The sequence below is a fragment of the Balearica regulorum genome, chromosome 1 (genome assembly GCF_011004875.1).
Source record: "Balearica regulorum gibbericeps isolate bBalReg1 chromosome 1, bBalReg1.pri, whole genome shotgun sequence".
Classification (NCBI taxonomy): Eukaryota; Metazoa; Chordata; class Aves; order Gruiformes; family Gruidae; genus Balearica; species Balearica regulorum.
The window spans coordinates 73,800,184-73,812,524 of record NC_046184.1 but is presented as its reverse complement, the minus strand read 5'-3'; the positions used below and the strand labels follow the sequence as shown (position 1 = coordinate 73,812,524).

The window sequence follows — 12,341 nt, the reverse complement described above, 5'->3', positions numbered from 1 at the left end:
TCAGGATTATACAATCTTATTTGCATGATTATATAATCTTCTTTTCAGCAACATCCCTCTGAAAGAGCAAACAACATAATAGGAAAACCAGTAGCATAAGCCAACTATTTCAAAACCCAGTGTCTGGAATGTGCAAAGGGCACAAAGTAGGAAAAAAAAATAAAAAATGTTTTTTTGGTTTTGTTACCAGATTTTTTCATACAGACTTTTCCAGGGAGAATTAATTCCAAACGAATGTGAGCCCCGAAACACCACGCTCTGTGAAACACAAGCACTTCACAGGTTTGTTCTGTTGCCAATGTAGGGAGGGAGGCATTGTTTTGGTTATCTCAAGGTGTATGTACATAGGTGGCTATTCTTTCTCAACAGAAGCTACTTCGGGGCAGCGTAAGACAATTCTGAGAAGATTCCTGCCCTCCCTGGTTTAAGACCCTGGCAGATAGGTGTTGCCATTGCTGCTATTTTGACACAAGTTTTGTGCTGCAGCTGGCTGAATTCATAACATCGACACCACCATTCCAACCATCCGAAGCCCCAGTTACATTGCACGGAAGAATGAGGAAAGTCTTAGCTGATATGTATGTCTCCACTCCTCAAGCCTGCTCTTCTTTCTTACACTTCAGGCTTTGTCCTAGACAGGATGTTGTGTAAGTGAAGACTGTCATATTCCAATCTGCAAACAGGCTCTTCTGCTGGCTGCTAAAACTACTTATGATGTCAGTTACTTCAGCAATATTCATCTAAAATTAATGCCTTATAAATAATCAAGGAGTAATCTGCTTCTGTCTGTCAGGCTAACCCTAAAAAGAAAGAAGTGTAACATTTTTGCGAGAGAAAAGAAATTAAGGATGACCTGACCTCACAAGTACGCTTGCCAGACAGTTACACACTCTTTCTTGCATGACCTATTTTCCCCGCTCACACCGCAGAGACATTTCAAACAAATGGCCAGTAATTTAGACTGCTTAAAACTCAGGGCTTGCCACCCAAACAAGGCAGTTGGGCATCTTAATGGCTTTGTCAGGTTTCCAAGAGTTTTTAGTGACTTGTTATCTCTTTTCAAGTTGAAATACAACTCTGTTTATGTAGTCCGTAAAGGACAATGTCAAATGTCACGCTTTTCCAGAAATTAGTGTACTGGGTATGGATCACGGCCCAATATTTTGTTGCGTATTGCAGTGTGCGAATGGCCCGTGTGAAGAAGTATACTGAGTACATACATCTAGTACACTGCATGTTTTAGTTATTACACAAACTGACATAAGGAATAACTTCTAGCTAAAGAAACTATCTGTAGCTTAAGTAAGCCTTCCTATAGCTTAAGTAAACCTTCCTATAGCCTCCATTCCAATGCTGAAATACTTTCAATCTGCTTTTGAAATATGCTCAAAAGCATTGCCTATTAAATTTCCATGAGATTTAGAGGACATCTGTTTCTACCACTAGAATCAGATTCTGTACCAAAGATCCACATCACCTGTAGTATGAACTATTTAGTAGTTGTGATTTTCAGCCTTTTTGGTTTGAGAACTCCACAACTTTCTTCGCAGAGACAAAGACCAATGTATCATGACAGAAAAGTCTATCTACAATCGGTTAACTTTTCTGAGACACCTTTCAGATCCATTAAAAGTATTAATGGCCCCCAGCAGAAAATCACTGAATTATACTATTATGAGACATTTAAGGTGACTACAAGAAAAAGGCACAGAAATGGTCATCTTTTGCTAATTTGCAGAAGTCAAGAAGATAAGAGAAAGCTTGAGAGAGAGAAAGACAAAGGAAAATGGAAACAGCGCAAAAGATGTGGAGAAAGAAAAATAGAATAAATGCGTGCATATGGAAAACTCGGTGAAGGACTGGGTTTCTTCACGCTAGGGCTTATATGTGAAGAGACAACGATATGAAGCTGAAGGCTGGCAAATATGAAATAACATGGAAAAGACACTGCTTGTGCTATTTCCATTGTCCAAATGTCAAACGCCTTCTGGGAACACGGGGAGGGTGGGGGGAGGAGAAGTAATAGCTGTATAAGCATCTTGTAACAGGTTCTTCCTAAAGGGGATTTCTTGAAAACTGCTAGGCTCTGATGCTAGCCCATATGGGCTCAGGAAAGTCGGAGAAAACGCTGGCTGCACTTTTTCCAGGCTATTTGCATATGTTCTTTAGTATGCACAATGTCTCTGTATGTAATTGAATTGTTGTTTTTGCCTCTATTAATACATATGCAAATGAGTCACTACTGCAGCTGTGCTGTATTAATCATATGTGTGCTTCTGTCTGTCTGCCCTGCAGGCTCAGGGTCGGAGGGAGGGGGAAGAGGGAATTCAGTCTCTTTAACCTACAAGAAAACTCACTCATGCAGACAGAGGTCTGCTAGCAAACAGCAGGCCTGAGTTACAACTGGAAGGAAGATAGGCTGGTCATTTTTCAGTCTTCTTCATTTTTCATAGATATGGATGGAATCTGAAAGTTATGCAGAAAGGACTGTTAATCTAGATAAAATGAATATGCTACCACTGCTAATTCTTTCCCCTGGAGGGCTGGGAAGGGAGTTATCATCTGACAACCCACAGAGTAGCCATGATATTGTTTTACCACGTATATTTACTGCCAGTAAATGTCCACTGTGCCTATGTTCAGACATTCACAGTGGTGAATAAAATATAAAGCACTAGATATAGTCCGTCATAATGACTGTCTTTTGTAAATTGATTGGATTCCGGTAAAATGATGCGATCAAGCTTTTCATTCAAATCTATTTTGATAGAATACATTGAGTTTACCCATAACGTTGTGTAAGATTATATAAAAGGCAAGTATGGGCTGTTTAGATGCCAACTGCAAAGCACATTTACCCACCATGAACAAGATTTATTTGAGCTGATATGTTCTGTGGTTCATGCTTTTACACAATCTATCATAATCTCTAGCTCTCAGCAGGTATCCGGAAAGTGAGGACTAGTTGCATCCTGGTGTTGTGAAGATTGCTTTTGAGTTAATTGGGAGGTACTTTTTTCGTTTAAAAACATAGGGATTGCTTAAAAATGCTCATGGCAATTGACAGCCCCTCACCTCACACCTTACTTACAGTTTAACAAATATTTTATAATTGTCACTAAGACTTCATAATAAATAAGGTATCTTGGGAAGTTCAAATTTTTGAAGACAACTTACCCCACACCCACATAGAGATCTTCACCCTGTTTCGATGGTTGTAGCTTCACTTACATGAGGAGTACTGTGCCCCATTTTTCTAGCTGAAGAACTGGACCTTGGTCTTCAATGACCTCTTTTAAAATGGCTATCTTGGCTACCCATTTGCAGAACAGGTGGTGAATATCTAGTGGCCAACACATTCACTTACAAAGCCAGAAACAAGTGGTGGACAGACGTAGGGAATATAGGATCTGCATGATTTTAAAAAATATATAAAAGGGCATCCAACAAAAAATGTATACATATTATGTTGTTTTATTACTCCTATTATTATCATTATTTGTGATGGCCATCAGAAACAGCATCGCAATACACTGAGCTAATGGCAGATGGACAACTGCCATCTTTTCGTTATGCTAATGAGAAATGTTGCTTTTCATGTACTTAGCTGTTTTTTTCCCCAGATGTGTGTGCTCACAGTGAAAAACTAATTCTACTTTTTTATGCTTAAGTGGATTGCATGAGTATTATAATATTGTAATTAAACTGTGCACTAATGATTCATTCCCTACAAATTAAGTCATAGTCCTATTAATGAGAACAGGTAAAGCAGAAAAGCAAACAGTGAAAGGATAGTGACTCTCACTGTTGAAAAGCCAGCTTAGATGGTATTTAAAGGTAGACACTGCCCAGCAAATAGAAGGAATAACCTTGCACTGCTAAGAAATGGTTTACCATCTTGTAGGAAAAGAATTGGTTATAGTAATATCCCAAAGAGGTCATGAATGTAGATTGCAGAGTAAATGAATAATGGATAAAGTATTGCCATCTCTTGGCTACATTCCGTAGAGACAATAATGGGGCTTTGGACTTTTCTTCTCAATCAGAAATAATTCATACATCTTTGCAGCTCTGGCAATACAAAGAAAACATCAAGCTTTCAGTATTCAGATGTATCACTACAGTGTTCATACAGTTTTTTCAGGGTCTTCTTTCACAGATTTGAAGTGTAGTAACATGGGAAGGCCAACTGCTTATTTTGGTCAAAACTGGTTATGTCTACAGATTATAGTAAGAAATCAGAAAGAGATACACAAAAAATATTAAATGTGCTTGGCAATTAATGCACGAAAATATAGTACCATCTCTTTAAGAGAGAGGGAAAGTTCTATGAGCAACATTTCAAATGAAATTTAAGGAGATACTTCAGAGAAGTACCTGAACTGGCAAGTGGAGAGATGTAGCTCATCCCTGCAATGGTGCAGAAGCCAAAAGGAAGCTAGTATGTAAGAAAAAAATATGGTATCAAACTGAGCAGGCAGTCCTCATGCTTTATTTTTGTTTCATAGGGAACAGATGTTTTATGTAATACTCATATAACCATTGAAACAGTCTATCTTCTGATCAGTCACTATATACTTGTTAAATAGTTCTATGTGTTCCGTCTCCTTCAAGTAAAACAAACATCGAGACCACAGAAGATTATGACCCTTAAGATACCTAGAAGCAAGGTTTACCAAAGGAAAATTTGTAATGAGTCAGACACCTAAATAACAGCAAGATGAACAACTCTGAGAAGCACTCAAACTCCGAATGAGTTTAACTTTTCTCAAAATCTAGCCATTTATGTCAGTACCTACATGTGGCCCAAATTCTTCTAAAAACATGGTCCAGACTAGGTATGCTAAGTTCCATTGGTATGCATCTTCCCACAGCACTGAAAAGAATGGTGTAAGTAGTAAGAAAAAAAACCAAACAAAAAACTGTAGTAAGAAAAAAAAAAGAAAATTGGCCCAAGTACTTAACAGAGAAAGTACAGACTAAAAAACTTGGCCCAATTATTTTTCAGATATGTTTGAGGTCCAAATCTGCTCATTATCTTTATACAAATAGCCAAAGAGAATCAGATTCTTCAAATGGCTGGTCTTCAGAACTGAGACTCAGCTAAAATGCTTTTAACACTCATACGCTGACATCAGGTTCTCTTGATCCATACAGTGACAGGTTTGGTCATAATGTTGAATATGACCACCAATAACCATGATGTCCTGTTTCATGCTAAGATGAAGAAGGAAGAAAGTTTGAATGTGGGCACTCAAAACTTTTTGGGGTGTTTTTCCAAGAGTAGATGTTTGCAGGAAGTCTGTATTACATCAGACTGCTATACTGTTTTGACAGGACACAAAATGTCCATATAGTAACATTACATAGGCAGCTGTCATTATACATCCAGCATTATCATTCAATGTAGTTATGGGTATACACAGCATTTGTATTACTGCCAATTAATCAGTCGTTGTCACTATTTGGTTATCAAACAATCTGGTAAACCTGAACCATACACACTCCCAATGGTGCAGATTCCTCGCAATTTTCAGATCAGGCGATCAGGTCCTTTGTTTCCTAATGCTCAGAAAGCACTCAGGAATTATTTTTTCTCAGAAAAGAAACCACCAGATATCATTTGGTAAGATCTACACTTTCAAATGTAGATCACAGGAGAAATTGATTTCACACCAAGACTTCTGAATTTGCATTTCAACTACTTTTATTTTTATATATATATATCTACATCTATCTATATATATCTATCTGACCCAGGTCCTACACATGGGTTGGGGCAGTCCCAAGCACAAATACAGGCTGGGCAGAGAATGGATTGAGAGCAGCCCTGAGCAGAAGGACTTGGGAGAGGTTGGATGATGAAAAACTCAACATGACCAGGCAATGTGTGCTTGCAGCCCAGAAAGCCAACTGTGTCCTGGGCTGCATCAAAAGAGGTGTGACCAGCAGGTCGAGGGAGGTGATCCTGCCCCTCTACTCTGCTCTTGTGAGACCCCACCTGGAGTCCTGCGTCCAGCTCTGGGGGGCCCAGTACAGGAGAGACATGGAGCTGTTGGAGAGAGTCCAGAGGAGGGCCACGAAGCTGATCAGAGGGCTGGAGCACCTCTCCTGTGAGGACAGGCTGAGAGAGTTGGGATTGTTCAGCCTGGAGAAAAGGCGGCTCCGGGGAGATCTAATTGCGGCCTTCCAGTACCTGAAGGGGCCTACAGGAAAGACGAGGAGGGACTGTTTATCAGGGAGTGTAGTGACAGGATAAGGGGTAATGGGTTTAAGCTGAAGGATTTAGATTAGATATAAAGAAGAAATTCTTCACTGTGAGGGTGGTGAGACACTGGAACAGGTTGTTCAGAGAAGTTGTGGATGCCCCATCCCTGGAAGTTTTCAAGGCCAGGTTGGATGGGGCTTTGGGCAACCTGGTCTAGTGGAGGGTGTCCCGGCCCATGGCAGGAGGGTTGGAAACAGATGATCTTGAAGGTCCCTTCCAACCCAAACCATTCTATGATTCTATGATTTTATACTGAATTTGCTCAGACTTCTGGAAGCGTCTGTTTCATACCTGGTATGGCCAAGATGACCAGTATTAGAACAATCACTTGTTAAATGAGTATCTGTGCTTACAGGATAAAACTTGTTACATGATATCTATGCTTACAGCTTTGAATGTTGATCTTCAAGATGAAGGAATGTAATTCCCTCATCTGCTGAATCATATGGGAAAACATCACGTTCGTATAAGGCGTATAGCAGTACTTTCGATTCATTAGCCTTACTCAGCAAAACACAGTGGCAAGGCTAAGTTCAGTCTTGTTCTCATTCATCTGAAACAGAACCACTGTGCTGCATCACTCTTGAAGAACAAGACCATAGGAAATTTATGGAGGAAAAACCAACATAAGAAACTCACATGCTAACCAAAAGGGATTTTACTGCAATGAGGGCGTATTTTAAAATGATACTTCACACAATGTTTGGGACTGAACCTTCTCATAAGCAGAGGAAAGCTAAAAACTTTTTTTCAAACGGCAGTTAGGCCATTAAATGGGGGTATGAACGAATATGCAGGGCTGATAGCTCTTTATCAGAGGACAGGTTCAAGCATGCATCGCCTTAGTTCCAGCTTCTCCAACATGGCCCCATCCATCTACTCCTTTCCCAACATCTAACAATGGAAGTTTTAGTTTCCGTTCGTATGGAGTCATTAGTCTCTCTGTGGATACTGGAAATAAAGGCAATCGCATACAGCTAATTGTGGTGGATATCAGATGACAGAATCTGTATATTCCAGTGGGGACTCAAAGGCAGGGAGAGCAATGGAGGGCTTCAGATTACAAACCTGTCAGTACGAATCACCAGGGCATTTTGAAATGAGAGATTATGTTTTCACTGACAAAGAGTATCTTTGCCACAGGAAAACAATCAGGTGTTAGCTATTTTTCCATAAATACAGCGTGCATTTCATTTACAAAAAGAAAATTCAATTTGGAGAACCAGGGATAAAAAAAGTACTTCCTGTTGATCTCATAGTACGCTACTAGAGACATGTCGTGACTTAAAATTCTCTAATGAAATAACAAAGACATGTTTATCGCTATACAAACAAACAAGAAAAATTCCTTGGCTTTGTCTTCACTAAGACAACGTTGTTTACCAAATTCTGCTGGGAGCAACAAACTGAGCATTGTGTCAGGTTCTTTGATCTCTCCTGAAAACTACTGCTTTTAGCATACAAAGCCTGAAAGATGAGTGATAGGGAGGATAGAAAAAGAAGAAAAGTAGGAACATTGTACTTTTCTGACCTTCTACTCTGCGAGGACTAGAGCACAGAGGGTTTGTAGGGAACACTATGGTTACATGTAATGTAGGGGAATGTCTGAAGTAAGAAGAGTTCCTCCTTGAAAGAGACTGTCATGGCTGCACATTCACTCGTGCCATTTAAAGGTGGTTTTGGAGCAGTTCTTCACAACAGACACCATGTATGTTTCCTGACCGAAGAAGCAGTCATCACTGAGCTAAACTGGAACAGAGTTTGGGAGGCACAATCCTTCTAGGCTAGTGGCTACACTAGGTTCAGCTCCACTCATGTTAGCATGGGTGAAAGTCTGTTCTGAGTACTGTATCATAAAACCTTTTTCAAAGCACGTCCAGTCTATCTCTTTCAAATGGTACCAGAAATTAAAAGGCATGTCCAATTTCTATTAGACAGGTTGCACCGATAGCTAAAAATCACTGTTAAGACATGAAGAAAGACTATTTTTTTTCCAGCATATGCATACCCTTAGAGAACAAGTCTGAAAGATTTGAAGGAGTCTAGAGAGTTAGTAATTCGAACCTCCCCCTGACTGGCTGCCAAACTTTCCCTTTAACTCCAGACTAAATAAAATGTAGCAAAACAAAATAGGTGAATTTGGTCGATACTTTGATTTTAATGTTCTCCTTTGCACACAAGCAAGAGGTCTTTGAGGTTTTCAAGTTTTCCACAACTTAAATTCATCTAAGGTATTTACGAAGTCAGTCACATTTGCACAAAGCCCATCCTTCTATAAGGAAACTGTCATTGTGACAAAGTCTATTTTAATCAGGATTCTTCAGCCCACCACATGGAGAGATACAGCCCAAAGCTGGTCCTGAAATGAAAGTAAACCACACTCCCAACTTACTGGAGCACTGATGCACTATTTTAGGACTAGCTCAAATGACCGCAAAAATAAGGAGAATTAGACTCAGACCTCTATTTTCTCATTGCTAGCTAGCTCCATTTTTTTCTTCTTTTTTCCCCCCTCTTTCTTCCATATGTGTGTTCATGTGTGTTTGGCTATTATAAGCACTTTATCAATACTGACGTTGCTCCTCAAAATTCATTTCAGAGGGATGACTTTTATGGCTCCCATGATTCTTAAGCCGCCTACGGTATTTGTAACTCACAGAATCAGAAACTAACACACAGACAGTGTAGCTTTTCATACAAAGGCACAATAGGAATGAATGTATTAACCTCTGCGGTGCATGGAATGTGTCAGCTTACACACTGGCAGCTATTTCTGTGAAACTCAGCTAACTTCCGCTGGCTGTGTTAAAATAAAAAAAAAAAATCTTCCCCAGAACTATGTCCCACGCTCTCATGTGCTGGCCAAACAACTGAAATATCTGATGTTGTAGAGAGTCTGCTTCATACTGATGCTGGCCAAACTGAGTTTGAGAATGCATTTTACACATACTGTTTATAAATGCTGAGCTTTTCCAAGCAGGTATAAAGCTCTGCCGTTCCATGTGACTTGGCAAATAATAATGAGCAGGGAGACAAATTAGCAATGAAGAGTATGGGAATTTTTTTGTTTCTACAAAAGAGCGTCAATCTGGATTTTGCAGAACTAGAGATGATTTGGATCCTGATTTCCATTGATTCCCAAATTTTACCCAGCTTCATCCTACCACCAAAGCATACATGGCAGGTAACAAAATTCAAACTGTGGAGATGGACATCACATATTCTTAATTCCAATGACTTGACAAGGGTTGTGGGGCTGATCAGGAATACCTGAGGCACATCTGCACCGCTGTCATTAAGAGCCATGGCCACCCTAATACCTCCAAAATTTGGAATGATATTGGGAGTTTTGAATCAGATATATCCAGCTACCAGGCCAACTCTTTAATGTAGCTAAAAAAAAATTCTTTAGTATCTTTCCACCTGTTTTCTAATTGCTTATGTTAAATTAGTATAATCGCTAATCATCTGCACTACAGCAGTGCCTAAAATGTGCTGGCTACCATAAAACACTGTAGGAGGGGCCAGTCATTGCTCTGAAGAGCTTACAGCCTAAAAGGATATAATCACGTTAAGCGACTTCTAAGCAGTTTAAAAGTGCTTGTCAGGACAGAGCTTTTTCTGCCTGGCAATGCGTTTACACCTAGCCAGACTTTACAGCCTGCATCCGAGCTAGCCAACAGGAAAGACAAGCAAACGTACTGCTCTGTGCAAATTTGAAGTACAAACCTAAAAGTAGTTGAATTGACAATAAAGGCACAAAATGGTAACAAAAAGTTCCCCCAAGGTAAAAGGAAAACGTGTATGATTTGACGATTCCTTTGCTTCAGATGCAAATTCTGTGTGAAGAGAGCAGACCAAAACCCCTGTTAATTGCATTGTGTTCAAATGGAAGAGAAAACTGTTTTTCATATTTACTTAACCTTTGCCTCTTCCGCATTGTTTTCGGACTTACCTGCAGTTGGAGTGGGCCTAAGCCTGGTGTTGCTGCGGCAGCAGCTGCCATGGTAGTTGGGATCAGCTGAACAGGGTAAGGGTCACCTAAGTAAGAGAATAATAGAGGCGTCAGCACCTTTTATCTACTCTCCACCTGCAAATTAAAGTCCTGCATTCACTCTTTCCAAAAGCCTTCTTTTGTGTGCCTTGTTGAGGCCTAATGAAAAGCTCTATTGTGCAGCCTTTTACTAACACTCTTTTCACAATTCTGGCTGAGAGAGGAATGTGAATAAAAGGCACAAGCAATTAAGGCGGAAACCTCATCCTTTTTCATGATGTATTTAGGGAAATGGAAAAAAAAAAAAAAGTACACATTGATCAGAAGGCTGCACTTCAGAAAAAAAAAAATGAAGGGGAAAAAAAAAAAAGGAAAGAAAGAAGATGGGGGTGGAGGAGAAGCAAAGGAAAACAGTACAACCTTGATAAGATCACAGCATTAGAAGGGGACAAATTTACAAGCTTGTCCAGAATATGGAGTTAACCAAACTCTGATCACTGTTAGTAAACTGAGCCTCACACAGATCAGAAATGGCACTCCCTTGACTACCGTGTTTTCTTTTAGGTGAGAAAAAAAATAATCTAGCTTTAGTTTCAGGGTTTGATCCTACAACAGAAAAAGCGTGTGAAGTTTAGTAAATCAGATACAGGCCTCCAAAATCCCTGTGCCAGCTCCACTTCATGACTTGTGATTCAATTTTGCTGCTGAGGGAAAACTACTTCAGTTTTAGTAAGAACTGCATCATGCTGAATGAGATAAAGGGACCCAGTAAGGGTTTAAGAAGTTTTTGCAGGTGTTTATTAAGGAAAATACCCTGAGATGGCACAAAACAAGATGAAGATGGGCATGTAACTGAGCACTCACTTTTGGTCACTTCTTACAGATCTGATGTGTTAAAAATAACTTCATACTAGCCTGCCAACAAAACTATTAAGAAAACTGGTAAAAAATAATAAAAAATGTTACATGCATTATATCACTTCTACAAATGATAAAACATTTAAGCACTTTCCACTCAAATAAGGACCACCAGAGCATTTCTGTGTGTCCCTGTGTTCTGGTGGCATGCACGATTTCTGTAGCATTAAAACAGTCACTCAAAATGAGACTATGGAAAAGGCAGAACATTTTGTCAGGAAAATCTACCTAAATGTTCCTGTACATTTTATCAGAGGTAGATTAAAAGTTTTCCTCCTTTACTGTGCTTTTTTGAGTGAACTGGGGAAAAAAAGACAAATTAAGAAGGCAATGGAAGCTGTTCTGTACAATCATCATTATTTATTATTGATTTAAAGTTTATAATGGTATCAAGCCTAAGTTACAGGAAAGAAAGCAAAGAAATTTATCTCACCATTTTGAAATGTTAGAAATAAGTTGTATCGGCGTATACATGTCAGCAAAACTGCTAATGTTTATTTTTCCCTTTTATAAGGCAATTTTCTTTACAAAGATCTTTTCATTCAAGGATTTTGATCTCCTGTTAAGAATTAAATACCATAACTTCTAGAAATGGAGGGCCAGAAGAAAATTGGGCTGGCAAAGCATCTTAACAGATACTTAACTTCAATAAGCAGGCCTGCTTATATTTAAGAACATCTTAAATAATGCCTTGTTGACTGAAGCCTTAGAGTCTTTCAAGGCCAGACAGCAAAGCAATGGGAATCCAAAAGTCCACCCCGGCATCTTCATTCACAAATGTCTTTGCACCAGCACCAGGCCACAACTTCTCTATTTATTGATTTATTGTCAATGGGCAACACATTTCCTGGCTTGCTTGGATCCCTCCTCCCCCACCCCGAGGATGCCATTGTTTTGCATTTTCCAATTCTCCTTTGCTTTAACTGAGGCATCCACTTTCTGTTTCATATCATGGATTAAATGAAACATTTCTCTGACTTGAAATTTTCTGGAGAGTTACCCTGTGACCCAAGCAGTGGGCCTTAAAGATGTGAAGACATGGAGAAGAAAGAGACGGTGGTCAAAGACTCAGGGTCAATGGTGTTTAGCTGTTTCCAAACCACTAGTAGCTCAAAGGCTAATCCCAGTATCATTCTGAAAGACTCCTCTCTAGAAGAGGAT

The 12,341-nt window shown here is 39.5% G+C and overlaps 1 protein-coding gene across 9 annotated transcripts in view; it reads right to left on the bottom strand.

Moving 5' to 3' along the window:
* Positions 1-12,341, bottom strand: part of SOX5 (SRY-box transcription factor 5) — a 657,382-nt gene that overhangs the window by 80,486 nt on the left and 564,555 nt on the right. For all 9 annotated transcript variants that reach the window (XM_075758111.1, XM_075758131.1, XM_075758121.1 and 6 more), the window contains one exon: positions 10,224-10,309. In XM_075758111.1, the coding sequence (XP_075614226.1) occupies positions 10,224-10,309 (86 nt within the window). The remainder of the gene's footprint in view (positions 1-10,223; positions 10,310-12,341) is intronic.